The sequence below is a fragment of the Biomphalaria glabrata genome, chromosome 7 (assembly GCF_947242115.1).
Source record: "Biomphalaria glabrata chromosome 7, xgBioGlab47.1, whole genome shotgun sequence".
In the NCBI taxonomy this organism is placed as follows: Eukaryota; Metazoa; Mollusca; class Gastropoda; family Planorbidae; genus Biomphalaria; species Biomphalaria glabrata.
Window position 1 is genome coordinate 38,011,918 of NC_074717.1, and position 18,441 is coordinate 38,030,358.

The window sequence follows — 18,441 nt, forward strand, 5'->3', positions numbered from 1 at the left end:
TAGCTGCTGAAAGACACGCACAAACACCTGGAAACATTCGTATTTTCTCTTTTGATGTTTCGAAGTGTATTAACTCTTTCTCTCCGTAATTATTTTTCCATATTTCGACAGAATTCTTCCGTTGGGCTCTTTACTATTTCACTCCCATGTTATGATTAAGCTTCAATAACTTTGTTGTTTATCAGAAAGTGTTTTATTTGGTATAGAATTAAAGGGATTGCATGCATTTTTTCATATAACACAAAATAAAGTTTATAAAGGTATAACCTTAATTTAAATTAATGAAGTCAAATCAACGACGGTATCGTCAATTAGGAGAGAAAGAGTTAAATCGTTCATGCCTCGTTACGGAATTTCCCGTTACACATGGGGGACGATGAGGTAATGACCTATCCCATGATTCCTATGATATTGAAAGCGAAACGAGTCCATGCCGAGGACAAAGCGTCGAGAACTCCGAAGCTAATAATAATTGTTGTAAGAAGTATCTTTGTGATGTACTTTGTCCAGGTCCGGTTCCACCGCCCCCCCCTCGCCCCGGCACCCAGCCTCTACCCTCGCCTCAATCATTCATCTTCTGTCATTATCATCATCAATCATCTTCAATCGCCCTCATTGGAAAGAAAGGGGGGCGAAATCGGAGGGGGGGGGTGGAGGTCACATTCACTAGGGGTCATCCTCGAACGATGTCAACGTCTTGTGTGGGGTGGCTGGGGAGAGAAATGGAGCGGGGGGGGGGGTAGCTTGTTTGTAAGAGGATGTAATGTAAAGGCATGTGTGAAAGTGTGTGAAAATGTGTGAAAGTGTATGTGTGTGTGTGTTATATGATTTTATATGATTTCTTAGTCTGGGCCATGTTGTTGGAATGATGAGTGGTCCATGAGAGATGCTAATATCGTTAAGGGAACACATAGAATAAGAATAGAATTTATACTGACATGTCCACAGTTGTAGGCTAAGGACGTTCTTACGAGAATGGATTAGACATCAAATGTCAAATGTAGTTAATTTCAATGTGCAAAGGTAAATCCTAATGGTCTTCTTTATGACATGTAGTCTGTATAGGCTTAAAGGAGAGCGAGTTTCAAATGTTTTTATCTGAGTACATAAGATTTCTCTCTCTCTCACACACACACACACAAACACACACAGACAGACACACACACACACACACATTGTCACACATGGGCCTACTTAATTCAGATATCATCTAACAGATTTTTTTTCCATTAGCATAAATGTATCCCGTCTTTCAGAAAACAAAATGTAATTGTACTCTTTGACACGTCTTATCGCGTCTTTTTTTTTTGCTTTTGCAGAACTATTACTGAGGGTGTCATATTTATATAGATATATATAGCTCTAACCAACTGTAAGACAGCAGGCGCTGTATATATAACCAACTGTAGGACAGCAGGCGCTGGCAGTGGGCAGGGTTCGATCTAAGGAACCATCGTGACGACAGTCGTAAGAGGATATCATACAACCAGGCAGACACCACATCGCAACTACCAACCATTTTGTTTTCTGTAACAAATGTTAGGAATCCGGATAAACGAGTTGGATCCAGAGGATGGCATAAAATGTCCAGCCTCCATTTGGATTTCAACTAGATACTCTCAACTCAGGAGAGTTCTACCAGATAGCTAAAAATAAACTAGACAGACCACCCATTTTGGTCAATACATTCCCAAACTACTTCATCATAGTACGCGTTAGTTCTTTTGTATGATGACAGTTGTTTTCTATAATTAAGTCTTATCTCTGACATGTATAATTAGAACCCTTGGAGCCTAATGAATTTTACATAGGTTTGTTTTAACTTAGTCAATAGAAACATGGCGTATGTCCAACAGAAGCGTTCGGTCTTTTTTTTTTTTCCATTCAAAATAATCATCGATCCATCATTTTGTAGGCTGAACAATAAAGCTAATGGTCACCTAGGTCACTGATGATTTAGTCTCCTCGTCAGCTCCTCTCTCTCTCTCTCTCTCTCTCTCTCTCTCTCTCTCTCTCTCTCTCTCTCTCTCTCTCTCTCTCTTCATAAACAGACACGAATCTTAACAAGCGCAACAAACAAACGCACAGACACTTTGTTATTTCAAGATATATATATATTCTACTATTTCTAAATTAGTTTAACGAGTTGAAACGACTTCTTCATATTAGCCCAATGGCTCTCAAACTGTGGTCCTCAGACCCCCAGAGGTCCGTGAGACGTCCGTAGGAGGTTCACAGAAAGATGAAAATTGAATACAAATAAAATAACTTCTTCTCTAAAAGATAGTTTATATCCGATCGGATAATTTCAATATTAATCAACTCTCCTCTCACTACTGTTTAATGTTTATAACGAGCTATTCTGTGACGACCTTTTCAGACATTCTTCTCTTGGATATTCCCGACTGAATGCTGAACGCTTTTGCTCATGAAAAAAAACGCAGATGCCAATCTCACATGAATCCTTACCAATACAGGAGCAACTTATTGAAATATCCACAAACGAGGAACTGAAACCAATGTTTGAACAAGGAGACCATAAATTCTGGTTACAGAAACAGATTCCAGTTTTATATGCAGTATTATGGGTGTCATTGTACAGACATTTTTAACTGCTTTACCGTCTTCTTCTTCTTCGTTCTCATTTTTATGTTGGGACGTTCAGATGACTAGACCAATATATGAGATGAACTGCGCAGTGGTTTCCAAATCAGGGAGCTCTCCATATAGTTTTCTTTCAATTGGGGTGTTTTGGGGCCAGTGTCTTGTACGGGCCTCTTGGTAAAGAGAGCAGTTTTAGAGGACATGGTCAGCATTCTCTGGTGACACTCCACATGGGCAGATTTCACTGGTTCCAATTTTGAGCTTCCGGTGCATATGTTGTCTCATTCTGTTGTGTCGGTCCTGAGTCGAAAGATTAGACGTTGTCGGGATAGCTTATAATGGGCATCATCTTTCTTGTGATTCGGATGAGAGCTTATCCATTTCTCATTTATTTTATTTACTATTAGTTTCTTCCTTTCTTCTGGGTAGAGTGTGTCAGCCTTCTCATTTCCCTCTAGTTTTATGTGTGCTGGTAAAAAGCCTGGTATCCGTCTTCTGATTTGGTAGAACGTGGATTCAGTGTTGACATGAATCTCATAAGAAATAAAAGAAACCGACATACATTTGTGCTTGTGGAGATTTGCGGTTGCTACTTACAAACATAAAGCCAGACATAAATACTTTCATAAAATATCATACACATCATCTAAGTCATTATTTATTTTTTTAGAATTTATAATTTCAAAAAAAAAATTATAATCTCAGTAAACACTCCTTCAATTAATTACTTAGCATTAATGTAACTTTTTCACTTAGGGGTCCGTGGGGACGTTTTGACTGTATGAATGGGTCACGGGTCAAAAAAAGTTTGAGAACCTCTGTTTTAAACTATAGACGTTCTTTACAAAAGTACTTAAAAAAAAGGTTATCAAGTCTTACTAGTTGATTCTAAGTTTTAAATTGTTTTCCTTTGTTGGTTTTCTTCATTGTTTCATAATAACCAGCCTATTTAAACTTCCACGTGTGTATGCATATCTATATCCAGAGCTCATTAAAATTAATATCACATGGATTGTTGTGTACTCAAGAAAAAATATTTTTTCTATCTAAATACAGAAAGGAAGAAAAAAAGATGAACAAATGGTTGCATAATTTACTTATTTTGTATTTATTTTTAGAGAAAAAAACTCTAATTTATGAAAGTTAATTTTAGTAAGAGAAAAAAAAGTGAAAATGAAAGGCTGTTAGTATCGGATTATGGCTATGGACATAAATATTTATTCGTTCATTTTAATATACTTAGCATATATTTCTTTCTTGGTAAGAACTAGGGTGCAAGTGATATTTTCTCTAATATTTTATAGTTTTTAATTGGAAGTTTGTTTAAAATAACTACAGTTTACAGCTCTAGGTTCTGTAGCCCCTTGTTTAATCCCTCTAGGTACGCCAATAATCCCAACTTACCAGAGACCATACTCATACTGCTTCTATATTTCTTACTGCTGGCCTATGATTGAGACACTCTTTAATTTATATCTTCGTGTCATAAACATAATTTTTTTTAAAAATGCGAAATAATAAGAGAATAAATGTATAAAAGCCTGTAGATATGAATATCCTCTCTATAATTGCAGAAAAAAAAAGTTAAGAAAAAGCCAAAAAATTATCCAGACCATGTTTTTCTCCCCTCAAACCCAGACATCTACATTCGAATCATCGTTTGACTGCTAAAACACTCGATGCCAGATCAGCGATTATATTAACAAGCCTTAACGACTTTACAAGAGGTTCGCCGAAAATATATTTCTGATCTCTCGTGCCGTGCTCGTGATGGCAAGAGAAAGCAGCCGACGGCCAATTCCGCGGATTAAACCCTGCGGACAGCACATACTCCCGTAAAAAAAATAAGACGAAGGAAGAAAAACTCATTCGACAAATTAAGCTAGTTACGACAAATTAGATAGCAGACGGCGAATATTTCTAGCTCTGGCTAAAAGCAGTGTCCTTATTTAATTAGTACCAAATATTCCCTCCCGTGTTTTTTTTTTCTGGATGGCTGTAGCTTTAGGGGGCCAACTTTCTATGACCGCAGAAGATAAAGCTCGTTTGAAAATATAAATATATAACAGAAATGAAGAAAAGTTGGACAACTTTCTTGTCATGTAGATAACATTCAGGGGAATTGAAGAGGTCTGTTTACACAAATGTTGTACAGAAATTACCTGCTAAGAAGTAAGAAGAATACCCCCTCCCCCATCTTTCTTTCACACACTCAATATTGTTTTTATATGTATTTTTTTTAACTCTTAAGACTTTTTAAAACATAAAGAAAACAAATCCGAAAAGGCACTTCCACTGCAAATATAGAGAAATGTTGATAATGTTCTGACGAATCCATTGCTACTTTGGTAGTACTTTTATTTGTCTCATAATTAATCAACGTTAAGATCTCCACGTTTGCGACAATGGAATATTTTGTTGTATTTTACTTCTATTTGTTCCCACACTCTGGTACTTGCGTACTTTCTTGCTTTCTATTATGGAAATCACGACGTCATCGTTTAATATATAGAATGGTCAATGAGAATTTGTATTCGTTCATTTTCAGATGCTAAATAAATCGATCCTTTAAAACACAATGGTTGCCATGCACTTTGAGTTTTGCTCTTCACACTATATATCAGACAAAAGAAGCACATAGGTCAGTGAAAGAAAACGTATGATCTTCAGTTTTAAGAAACACAACACAGTCAAAAAATCTCCGAAAATCAAAAAGAAAGAGATTTACAATCATAGATCTTTCTACAATATAGAATTTTTGGACTTGATGATTAGATCTAATTCATTCACAGATAATCACTCATTTTACCACTTGCCGTGGACGTTTTAAAAAAATACGAAAATTTAACTTTTTATTACTTTTTAGGTACCCGGTACATAGATCTACTATCTAGATCTAGCAACAACTAAGCCATTTTCACTATCGAAACCGCAGTGGTTGATTTTTTTTTATATTTTAGCCATTCTATTTTTAACTTTCGAGAAAGCGTGAGATACTTACTACTAGTACTAGCTCTGTGTATCGCTGTTCGCTCTAGATTTGATTTGAAAATAATGGATATGGATTTATAACTAGAATGCAAGGCAACATATTTTTTCCTCCTTTAAAAAATCGCCTTTGTCTCTACCCCCCTCCCCATTCCTCTAAGCCTCTATCACCAGACATCACTGGACATTACCGTTTTAATAATGAATGTATAACGAATATATAATTAAACCTTCTAATTAGTTGAGGTATGTATATTGATAGATATCTGCGATTGGAATAACGTATAACCTATTTATAGTTTAGCCTACTTAATTTTTTATGAAGCGACATATAGAATAAGCTAGAAATCTAACGACATAGAGATGGGATTAGAGTCAAGGGAAGTAAGTCACTCTATAACGACAGCGACTCTCCAGTCTTATCCTTTGTAAGGCACATGAATCCTAATTGCGGCCGGGATGTCTGAATTCCCGTCCGTCTCCGAATTACATATAGATTGATGATAGTTGATTTTATAAAATTTGTGGGTTTTTTTTGGGTGAGAGATCACTCAAGCAGGTTTAGATGAGAACATAATAGACTTAGTTGCCTGTTTTATTTGCAACACGAAATACGCCTGACTTAGGATCTACGTGGCTAACTCAAAAAGCTAGGTCAACTCGATCTCTATACTGAATCCTAGAGACCATAAACAAAATACAATAAGAAAATCGATTCCATTAAAACGTCTCTAAATTAGAAATATGACAATAACACGTGATTGTCTTTGTATCACACAGTTTTCTAAAGTCCCAATGGAGTCTGAAAACTATTCGAGTTTGGGGGGGGGGGGGGGGGGGGGAGAAGATTAGCTTAACGACCACTCAACATTCGTGCTGTGCTGACCGCATAATTTTCTTGTCAAGTGTGTCACAGAAAAAAATGAATTTCTGTTTGTACCATGGCTCACCTGGTTCCAGTTGACCATATTGAATTGACAGGTAAGTTTTACTGAAAGCTTGCCACTACATTCTACTAGTTATTCAAAGTTAAGAACATAACATAGGGCAGTGTGACCTAGTTAATATTCGTTTTACCCCTCCTAATATAAAAGAAAAAGACAACTCTTTTTTTTTTCATTAACATTTTGTATTGAATAAAACAAGTAAAAAAACAACATTTTCTTGGAACATAGTTGAAATGTTTTCAATGACTGTCTACCCATCACGCAACTGTTAGTAGATTCAACTCAACCAAAAGAAGATTCTTAAGTCAGTGTACCCTACATTTAACTCAACCATCTGCAATGTCAAACCACTCTCATTTAAACACAAATAATTCAAAATGCCTGTCTGTAACATCCAGTGATAAATTTGGTAGCTATGTATAATTCAATAGAAATGAGCTACCACCATCAAGGGATAATATCAAGAACAAAACAAGAATACTTTCACGCTTCATTATCCTTAATTTTCACACAAAGGCAATAAAGATATGAACTTAGATCAAATTCAACCACAAACAGAACAATTAAAGGGAGATTGCTGTGAATGAGGAGAAATTTTTTGAATTATTTCCCTTCTATTAATTTCTTCCCCCATTCATTTTTACTTCCTAATATAAAAAAAACAAAAGTGTCGATCAAACAAATCCAAGCATGTCATAACTTAAATAATGAAAACTTTATAATATAGCAACACTAGAAGACAAAGGAGAAAAACAAATTGAACTGTTAAATTATCTGGGAAGCAACTTTTCAACAAGTGTAACCTTAAAGACTACAAAAACATGGATTCCTATCTCAATGTTTGGCTTGATCAGCATAGTTCACTCTGGGCATTAAAAATAGAAAATAACACAGGATTTATAACATCCTTTTATGACATTGAACACTTTTAGCAACCATCTACAACTTTTAACTGTAGTCAATGTCTAGAACTAAACTGAAGTTTGGATTCAAAAGAGTGTTTTTCAGTTACATAAGATTGAACACATGAAACAAAATTGTTTTAGTTCTCAATCTAACATAAATTGGTTAATCTACAATTTGTTATCAGTCAACAACATTTATCTCAATATGAGGGTCCTGGCATTGTATATATATGTATATATATATGTATATATATGTATAATCTTACAGACAACACTATACAAGCTTAACTGTTCAGTCAAAATGTCATTTAACATACAATGAAGATACAACCATCCTTACAAAGCAAATTTTATATTAGCAAACTTGTGAAGAAAAAAAATAAATTTTTCATTCATTTAAGAAATTCAAAAAATAGTTTAAGCATTTTTTATTTTTGGCTCAAAAGACCTTTTATTTTTTTTTTCAGCCCAGGGTAACAAATTTAACAGTTTGTTTAAGTCTCTTTTAAATAAATTTAAGCACACTGGGAAAAAAAGACAAATGGATGAATTTTGTTTGTGAAAATACTCTAAATGTGTATATCAAAGTGTCCTAAACACAAGTTCTGATGCACCAATAGTTAATGATACATGTATATTCTCTTTTTTGAACACTAAATTGGTAAATACACTAAACATTCAGTACAAATCAAGCCGAATCTCAAAATAACTTCAAGATCAAATCTATTTGTGTCTCCAATCTTAACATTAAGAGGAGAGACTCATACCTCCACCTAGATGCACTGAAGAAAGTTAGAAGTGAGCAGTCAGACGATCAAACTCCATTAGATCTTCAATGATCTGGAAGGGAAAGTTAAAATATATGCTTTTTTATTTAAGCTTCAGAAAAACTGTTTTATTAGTGTACTAATGATAGAAGTCAGAGTTGCCTACAAGTACGCATCTAGCATATTTTGCAAATGGACTCGAAAATATGCGAGTACGGTTTATCTTAGTGAACAAATAGATGCTATCTTACTAGATTTTTCCAAGGCTTTTGACAAAGTTCACCACCATAGTTTGCTTAAAAAATTAAAATATTTCGGCATTAATGGTCCATTGTATCAGTGGATTAGAGATTTTCTGATAGGGAGAGAACAAACTGTAATAATAAATGGCTCTAAATCAACACTGATAACAGTAAACTCAGGTGTACCTCAAGGAACAGTCTTAGATCCACTACTATTTTTAATTTACATAAATGATTTACCGAATGCCATTACTTCAGGAACAAAAGTCAGATTATTTGCAGACGATTGCATAATATATAGAACAATAAAAACAACACAAGACACAGATATTTTACAAATTTACAAAGAGAATTAGATGAGTTCCTTTCAATGTGTCAGCTTATATAAAGTCTTCATACTAATTGGGTATTAATTGATTGGTTAGTTCTCATTCATCTAGACTGAATCTAGAACCAGAAATATGTCAGGTACCTATAATAATAGCATGTACGTAAATCTAGATTTAGAATTGAGATCTAGATCTAGATCTAATTGTGTAATCTAAATATAGATCTAGATTTTTCTAGATTTAGATATAAATCTAGATTCTAGATCTAAATCTAATTCTAGTCTACATTCTACCTCTAGATATGACCAGGTCTGGTAGAAGAAAATCTGAGTACTATAAATTATTTCCAGTGGCTGGATACCTTGTAAAGAAATTGCCTATAAACAAAATTACTTTTATAAAACTAGAAGTCACTGATCCAGTTAAATGTTCTGTTGCCGCTATTATGGAATGTGAAGTACACAAGAGGCATTATGATCATAAGATCCTAACCAAGTTACAATAACAATATCATTCTAACATAGTCTAGAAATGTCTAAGACAAAGACTAAAAGTGTAAGTATTTTGACTTATGTACACAATGTCTTATATAACTTAATGTTGTGTTAACTTTAGGATAGCTGCCTTTCATGTATGTTATGTGCTTGAATTATTTAATTTTAGTATTTCCTGGGTATATTTCTTGATATTTAGGAAAATATGCATTTGCCCCTCAAAATACGCATTTCCAGGTCTGGGAATACACATTTCCATTTTGGCATGTAGGCATCTCTGATAGAAGTGTTTAAAACTAAATAGCATATAAAAATTCTCTATAACTGAAAGACTTGCTTATAACTTCAAGACTTACTTATTATTTCAAGACTAACTTATAATTCAGAATAACTGTCTAAAACTAAATAGCATATAAAAATTATCTATAACTGCAAGACTTGCTTATAACTTCAAGACTAACTTATAACTTCTAAGACTTACTTGGTCAACTGTTGTACCAATCTTCTTAGCCACTTCAGTTTTTTCCATGGTAGACAAGTATAAATACTTCCAACACAGCTCCCCATCTAGGATGTTGCGTAATGGGTTGCTGCTATCAGTCCTACTGCTCTTAAAAGCACTGTCCAAGTAACGGAATAATTAAGAATGTACTAAAATGATGAGTGTAATGATTTATCAATTTGTACAACCATAATTTATTTAAACTTTAATCATCTGTATTCAGTAACAGAAAGCATGGGTTTAAAATTTGGTAACCAAAATATGGCTAAATAACTCATTTATTATCATACACATTTGGGATACATCTTATTTTCAATAATAGAACAAATGCTTAATACTTTGCCAAAACTTAAGTAAATGAAATTAAATAGAATCTAGATAATTCAAATAGGCATATATTCTGATTAATTTTAATTCTCTTCACCATGTTTTTTCTTCTTTTGTCTTTATTGAAAAAAAAAAAAAGTTAATGTCTGATTACTAATCATTCAAATAAATATCAAGTTTTCTGTACACCTCTTTTATCCAACCATAACAAGCCAATGGTACATAGTTCAACCCATTTCTAGCATTGCATTTTATGTGTGTGTAAAGAATATGGCATGATTCATCATGTACAGACGCCAACAGACTGTGTGAGAGAGCCTAGTGAGAGACAAAGAATGTCTGACTCAGACCTCTCCTATTCCCTTTTCTCACACCATCAAACACACACACACAAGACAATATGCACTTTGTTGTATTCACTATCACTTGTGATAACATTACTTCCTAAGTTCTTAATAAAATGGCATCATCAATTTCTTCTAGTCCAAAATCTTTAAAGGAAAAATACAAATCTCTGACAATTGAAATGAAATGGCATTGCTGCAGAAAAACACGGCCCATAAAAGTTGCTTTTTGCTATTCAAGGTCTCATCTTGTTTCTACTTTGAATGAAGTGGTTTCACTGCACTATTTTTGATATGTGGTTTCAAAAATATTACCTGTAAGCTTTTGGGTTTAATCCAGCAGGACTGGGTAATTGAGATATCATTGAGCTCTGCAACATTTGCTGACGTCTGAAAACTTTCTCGGGTATGGGCAATAAGTAGCCAATACTACCATCAAGAGTGGCTGCAAAATAAAAAGTAGAAACTCAGATAGAGTCACTCTAAAAACAAAATTTGATGAGGATTTATCTTATTACAGACAACGTACTAATGGAAATCTAGCACACTAGGTTTAAGTCTTTACTTTATCAACCCATCTCATTCTTGGCCTCCCTTTTATTCTGAATATCTAGCAGTGCATGCTATTCAGTTTACTATTGGTTTGCCCCTGTACAAGGTGTCCTAACCATTTCATTCATTGTTGGCAAATAAATCATCTAATTTGTAAACAAATTTAACTTAAATGTTGGAACCATTAAAGTAAATTTAATGAGACATTATTCTGGTCCATTATTTCAGAGAACTCAGCAACTATATGCAAAGGAAAACTAAATAACTAGTCAGTACAGGGATCTACTATTCACTGTCTGAGATGACTTATGTTATATAATGCAGATGACCAGAGATAGTGGATGAATTTTATATTACTAATAAGTTAACATACACTATCTGATGTCATCATTAATACTTGACAAAACTATTCAAAATTAGTTACAAAGATAAGTAACTAGGCAGAACATTTCAATATGAAATTAGAAACTAATAAAGAACAATTCAATATGACTTTTAATTATCAGAAACTAATTCAGATCCAATTTAATTTGACTTTTCACAACTGGAAATTAAGCAGAACAATACAATATAGCTTACCAAAATATGTCACGTGTTTATTTTCCACGGCAGCTGCATTCTTTGTCTTGGTGGATGGGTCCTCCAGTTTACACCTGACCCTAAACATTGTGTTGATATGGCTTCCTACGTTAAAATCAGCCCGTCTGATCAGCCTGGATCCAGCATAACTCTCTCGCACTTAGAAATATAAAATAAAAGTTAAATTATTACTAATTGAAGAAAGCTGTAACATTAGTAACAATAAACATTTCTCACAATGCTAGGAATCTAATGAATTGGACTTACTTTCTGGTAAATAACCCAGTATGACGACATTTTTATTTCTGTCTGACACTGAAACAATAGAATAGTAGAATCATAGGAATAGGAAATATAAAATTCTTTATCGTAATACTCTTTTGGAAAGAGAAAATGTAAAGAATATACATGCCCTGGGTCTAAAATGGAAAAAAAAAATTTAAAAAACACAACATAAATGTGAGAGCAAAGATATTTCTAGTAGACACATAAACTGTCATGAGTATCTTGTATTTCATTCACTTGTCTCTATCACTAAATGTTAACAAAGGCAGACTATGTCCAACATAAACTGTCATGAGTATCTTGTATTTCATTCACTTGTCTCTATCGCTGAATGTTAACAAATGCACTCTATGTCCAGTACTATCATCAAGCATTTCTGTTTTAAAGCATATGTCAATTAACTAAAAGAATCATTCAACATCTCCAAATACCATGTTGAAAGATACTGAACTGACACATTAACTTAAAACAAAGGCTTCATTTTAATAAGAACATGAGAGAGAGGTAACACACAATAACACAGGCCCAGACAAGTCTTAACTGACTACAAACATGATTAAAATTACTCATAACTGACTGCAAACATGATTAAAATTACTCATAACTGACTGCAAACATGATTAAAATTACTAACACAAATACAAGCCAGAGTAGCAAGTGTAGAGGTTAAGTTCATGACTAGTCCCCATGTAAAAAGAAATAACTCTTCAGGGTTTCTAAACCAGAACTTTCAGCTTACCAGCTAAATGCTCAACCACTTAACCAATCATTTTTAGTTGTATATGCATATTTGACCTTCACAATATATACAGATTGATCTCTCACTTAAAGCATGTTAAGTATATCAATTATCTATTAAGCTGAAATAATTTTTTAAAAGATTAAATTGTTTTTTTGTTTTTGAGCATCTTAAAGTTATAGCATGCTCAGTGTGCTCTGGTCATTCTTGTGTGGACCTGAGAGGAGAGGGGGAATAGGGGAACAAAGTTTCCATGCTGCCTTTAGGCACTCAGCAAATACAATTCAGCTTGAGATTCCAAACCAAGCACCCTTGATAGGTGGCCAAGAGGTCTATGCCAGTCAGACACCAATGCACAGCTAAAATACTTCTTAACAAATAATTTTTTTTTTATATCTTCACTAAACTTTAATGAATACTAACCTACAAAATTCAAAGCTTCCCCATCCACCATAAATTCAGCAGCATAAGACTCAAGGGCTTTGATGTCCTGTAGAAACACCATTAATATGAATAAATATTGATACAATGGTAATGTCTTCATTCCAATACATTTAAATCTACTTTTCTAAAGAAAGAAATTTGATGATAAATTACTTGAAGGCAGACCTGCCTACCGTTACGCAAAATGCGTATTCGTTACGCAAAATCTCCCAAAAATGACCGTCAGTACGCAAATACGCATTTAACCCGTCGCGTTACGCATTTCGTATCCTTTTTTTTTCCCCTCTCTTGACTAGCTTACGATCGGTCACGGAGGTCACGCTAAGCCGTCCTGTTGGGTCATGGTTGGGGGGAAGGAGGAACAGAAAAGGTGGGGGAACACAGTGACATTGTGTTCAGATCTATACGTTGATTGGTTCTTATCGGAATTAACAATTAGATTTAGTCTAGAAATGAAGAACGCGAGAGTGAGGGAGTGGCGGGTTGGTACCAGGTTGGTACCGTCATTTAGCTGATACACCAACGTGGCTTTTTTTTTTTTTGTAAGTTCATTAGTAGAAATTAATTATGTTGAATCCCTGATTCCCGTATTCATTCGTATAGAAAAAAATATCGAAATACTATCGATTCAAAACACATTGAGTGACATTGTTGATATCTAGTCTAGATCTAGATTCTAGAATCTAGATAACTTGTTATACAGGAATAGATCTAGCAGCTTTTTAGCTAGTCATTACGTTATGTCATGATTCTGTACATTACTCTACAATCTAGATGTAGATCCAATTTAGTTGTAGTATGATTTAGATTGACTAGATTTAGATCGATAACATCTACTACCATATAGTCTAGATCTAGACTAGATTCTTAGTCTTAGTATAGAATAGATCAAGGATGAAGGTAGGCCTACGAAAGTTTGGAGCGGATCCACGGCATCGGTAATACTCTTGAGCCCAGATCTAGAGTAGATTATATTCATTATATAGACATAGATCTAGTCTAGATATCATCTCTGTTGTCGTATTGATCTAGATTTAGATTGTAGATCTAATCATGACATCTAGATCTAATATATATATATATATATATATATATATATATATATATGACAAAATAGTGGATCGCGTAAGTGTTACGCATTCTGGTGCCAAAATACGCATTTTGACCATCAGCGTTACGCATTTGGACTTTTTTTGGTAGGCAGGTCTGCTTGAAGGTATTCATTTGGATAAATTCTATAACAATTACGAGAGACACTGAGATAAAGGCACATTTCTTATTCCATATTCTAGGATGAATCATTTTTAGTGCTCTTGCTTTCATAGTACCATTAGAGCCATTTGCTGTATGGAATGAGTTGCTTGAATCAGCCAATCACTTAGTAGAGAAGAGTAGAGTAGACTTAAGTGTCTATGCACAATTAGATTAACAAACGGATACACAAAGGATGAAATTATCTTCTTTAAAAAAACATCTGTAATTTATAAGAAAACAAAAGATGTCAATAATTTGAGCTCAGTTCTGGAAATAGCAGCTTAAAACTCTTGTGTTTTTTCTTTACTCTGTTTTTTTTTCTTTAATATTTTTATTTTTTTGCTAGTATAGGAATGCCACTCACCCGGCTGACAAAGGATAAAACACGGAGATCTTCCTGAAATCTGTAGAGTGCAATACTCTTCAGAACATCTGCGGCGATGATGATACTTTTAATGATTCGCAAGGAGTGAATATAGATCAGAGAGTCAATAAATGCCACTCCTGACAAGTCATCATCTTTTAAAGACCAGATATAAATCTAAAATAAACAAAACATAATTCTTTTTTAAAGGTTTAAGAAAATAAATTTAATACAGTTTCCATATGTTTATACTTTCAGGGTTTTTTTTGTTTTTTTTTTAAAGGGAATTTTGCTTAAGTATGAATTATAAATTTATGTATTTCTTTGTAGGACAAATATTTGTAATGATTTGGAAACCCAAAACGTCTGTTTTCACAAACAGGTGTGTTCTAACATGCTGTAGCTGTTACATTTGAACGATTGTCTGGTCATGTGATAAGCACAATAGAATGTGGAGTCAATGATATGGGGTTTAGATGCCAGTTTTATTATCCATCAGTACTTAGGAGAGTTAGGTTTAGAATGTGACATTTTGACCAATGTCACAAACTTGTTATATTTAACTTAACCAGCACAAATAAAAGTAATTCTGAAGTAATTCTATTCAAAATTTGGGCTGTTTTAACTCAAGCAACATTCAGCTACCATGTCAACAAAGATTCTGTCAAACATACTAAAAATCTCTCATATTGGTAAAGATTTTAAGACTTCTTGACTTCATAAAAGAACAAAAATAATTTTCAAAATACCAAACAGTAAAAAAAAATAAATCACTCTATATTTATACCAAACATAAAAAATATATCTATCTTTTCAAAACAATTATTAAACCTACAGTATTTATCTAATCCTTCTAAACCTTTAGAGGCAGAGTACAAATCTCTAAGTATCAGAAGCACATTATTCAATCAAAGATGTATCACACTTATATTACCTTTTGTCCTATAGCTGTGACTAACAGACCATTTAGATAAGAAATGGCTGATACTGGACCCTTTTGTTCTTTATCATAAACAACCTGCACATTACAAATAGATATCAACAGATGTTAGATTCTTTTTTTTTGTTATGCAAAGAATATATTTTCAATAAATAAACAATACCAGAAGACAAGAATACCAGAAAACTATAGAATACAATGTTGCAAGAATAAGAATACCAGAAAACTATAGAATACAATGTTGCAAGAATAAGAATACCAGAGAACTATACAATACAATGTTGCAAGAATAAGAATACCAGAGAACTATAGAATACAATGTTGCAAGAATAAGAATACCAGAGAACTATAGAATACAATGTTGCAAGAATAAGAATACCAGAGAACTATAGAATACAATGTTGCAAGAATAAGAATACCAGAGAACTATACAATACAATGTTGCAAGAATAAGAATACCAGAGAACTATACAATACAATGTTGCAAGAATAAGAATACCAGAGAACTATAGAATACAATGTTGCAAGAATAAGAATACCAGAGAACTATACAATACAATGTTGCAAGAATAAGAATACCAGAGAACTATACAATACAATGTTGCAAGAATAAGAATACCAGAGAACTATACAATACAATGTTGCAAGAATAAGAATACCAGAGAACTATACAATACAATGTTGCAAGAACAAGAATACCAGAGAACTATAGAATACAATGTTGCAAGAATAAGAATACCAGAGAACTATAGAATACAATGTTGCAAGAATAAGAATACCAGAGAACTATACAATACAATGTTATAAGAATACCTGAGAATTATAGAATACAATGTTGAAAGAGAATAATGTTAAAACAATCTCATACCTTAATTTTGTTTTTTGTCAGAGGCAATCCTGGTTCTGGTACAACCTCAATAACATCTAATATGATAATCTGAAATATAAGTAGAGTTTCAGTCAAAGTTTAAGTCAATCTTCCAATCACTACTCAGTGTTTCTTAACTTTGTGTAAACTACTCTTGGGGGTGCTATGGGTAACTCAAAAATATATATATATATATATCAGTGATGACAGACAAAGCTTCTAAAAGAAGAAATTAGTGTCTGTATTTAAACATAAAAAAAAGTAAAATAAAGTTCCCCTTTCAGACCTTGTGGTCTATAGAGCAGATGATGTAAAGGTCATCTGTTTCTGTGGCCTACGGTTAACAAGGGTGTCATGTGGCAAACACAATGACCAACCGCCTTTACTTTTCCCCAACTAATGCCAGGTACCCATTAGAGCTGGGTGGACTCAGAGGCACCCAAAGATCCTGAAATTAAAAATTTCAGTCTTCACCAGGATTCGAACCCGGGACCCCCGGTTCAGAAGCCAAGCGCCTTACTGCTCAGTCACTGCGCCCCCATGTATTTAAACATATTGGTGTAAAAAGGTAAAGGAGGGGTATTGAATGAACTACTTGAAAGACAGTTATAAGAAAACATTCCAATAAAAATGAATTCTTTCCCTTAGTACATTACTGTAGATTCAATAATAAAGTGACTTATGTTTAAGAATTATATAATGGTTGTATTTAATTACACGGCCACGAGCAACCACATCCTCTCCCATGCAGTATGCAGTTCCCATGGTGACAAAGCCTTTTAAGCCAGATATGGTTCCTTCAGATTTCAGCTGGGCATTTTCTAGGCAAGTGACATGCTCCCAGTCTTCACAGTCATATCTGGAAAACAGGTTTAGGCAGAGTGATAACATCTAGTGCATTAGTACAACTACATTAGCATACATTTAATTAGGACTAGGAGATTGTTTCATAGATATATTCAAGCTAGTCTATCCCAAGGCAGTTGCAATAGTTCCAATTGTTATTCAGGTTAGATAATTCTTACTGTACCTCGTGTCTGGAATGACCTCCCATGTGCTTGGTGTGAACAACTGCACAGTGTATTTACTCATTAGAGGATAAATAAATCTATCAGCTGAAACAAATAAAATAAAGTAAGATGGATGATAATCAATGCATTGAACATTAATATTGCTATGCACCAAGGACTTCATTTTCATTTGGTACTATAAAAAGATTTCACTAAATTACATAGAAAGATTAGTGTTAAAGCATATACAGTACGTTTTACTTTTACTTCTTTTGTCTCATGTTTAAACAGACTCTGGGCCGTGATTGAGTCAGGTCTTGGGCAGCCTTGATTAGTACAGCGTCACCGCTGTGGTTATTAGAGGTCCTGGGCTGTGTGGCAGGGATCAAGTGTGTGCGTGAGGTGTGTTATGCTTAGTTACTGTCATATAAATTGCCAGTCACATTTCAAATGTAGCATATTACCTTTTAATATTCATCATCCATTCATATTTCCATACTAAATGTTAAATTGTTAAATGAACATTGACCATTTACTTAATGTTCAAAGTTAGTTTATTTAACGCATGTACGCTGTGTTTGTGTAGTCATTTATTAATGCTTAGCCTGTGAAGTGGGTAACCCAGTTAACTTAAATCCTCCCCTAGCTAAACCTGTGAAACCCACCTGACAGAATCAATATCAGTCAGTTCTCCATGTGGTTTAAAGATATATATATACAAAATGATAGGTATGATGTAGTGACAGATTTTCTGATAGAAGAGTTACTCTTTAAATTATGCACAAAGCACTTTAAATAGAACTGTCATTATTTGACTGTGCATCTTTAATTTCTAGCAGAACTTCAGAAGTTGTCAAGCAACAAAATTTAACATTCCTATGAATGTCTAAAAGCTCAATAAGCAATTACAGTAGCAGGCAGAAGACAAAGCCGAACTGACAAAAGAAAATGACAATA

At 33.8% G+C, this 18,441-nt stretch overlaps 1 protein-coding gene and 1 long non-coding RNA gene across 5 annotated transcripts in view; one reads left to right on the plus strand and one right to left on the minus strand.

Annotated features, from left to right (window-relative positions):
- The first annotated feature begins 1,650 nt into the window (after positions 1 to 1,650).
- On the plus strand, positions 1,651 to 14,923 carry LOC129927300 (uncharacterized). 2 transcript variants are annotated; one of them, XR_008778962.1, is made up of 3 exons: positions 1,651 to 1,811; positions 9,082 to 9,337; positions 14,649 to 14,923. It is a non-coding gene; the product is annotated as an uncharacterized LOC129927300 (long non-coding RNA). The 2 variants fall into 2 exon arrangements; XR_008778963.1 differs by lacking the exon at positions 1,651 to 1,811 and adding an exon at positions 6,432 to 6,573.
- Positions 6,706 to 18,441, minus strand: part of LOC106053923 (cleavage and polyadenylation specificity factor subunit 1-like) — a 30,450-nt gene continuing 18,714 nt past the window's right edge. For all 3 annotated transcript variants that reach the window (XM_056035741.1, XM_056035739.1, XM_056035740.1), the window contains exons 27-37: positions 17,505 to 17,589; positions 17,192 to 17,333; positions 16,475 to 16,543; positions 15,601 to 15,684; positions 14,667 to 14,843; positions 13,028 to 13,094; positions 11,848 to 11,895; positions 11,581 to 11,739; positions 10,765 to 10,894; positions 9,758 to 9,896; positions 6,706 to 8,284 (exon numbers count right to left, since the gene is read on the minus strand). In XM_056035741.1, coding sequence (XP_055891716.1) covers positions 8,237 to 8,284; positions 9,758 to 9,896; positions 10,765 to 10,894; positions 11,581 to 11,739; positions 11,848 to 11,895; positions 13,028 to 13,094; positions 14,667 to 14,843; positions 15,601 to 15,684; positions 16,475 to 16,543; positions 17,192 to 17,333; positions 17,505 to 17,589 — 1,148 coding nt within the window. In that variant the 3' untranslated portion in view covers positions 6,706 to 8,236. The remainder of the gene's footprint in view (positions 8,285 to 9,757; positions 9,897 to 10,764; positions 10,895 to 11,580; positions 11,740 to 11,847; positions 11,896 to 13,027; positions 13,095 to 14,666; positions 14,844 to 15,600; positions 15,685 to 16,474; positions 16,544 to 17,191; positions 17,334 to 17,504; positions 17,590 to 18,441) is intronic.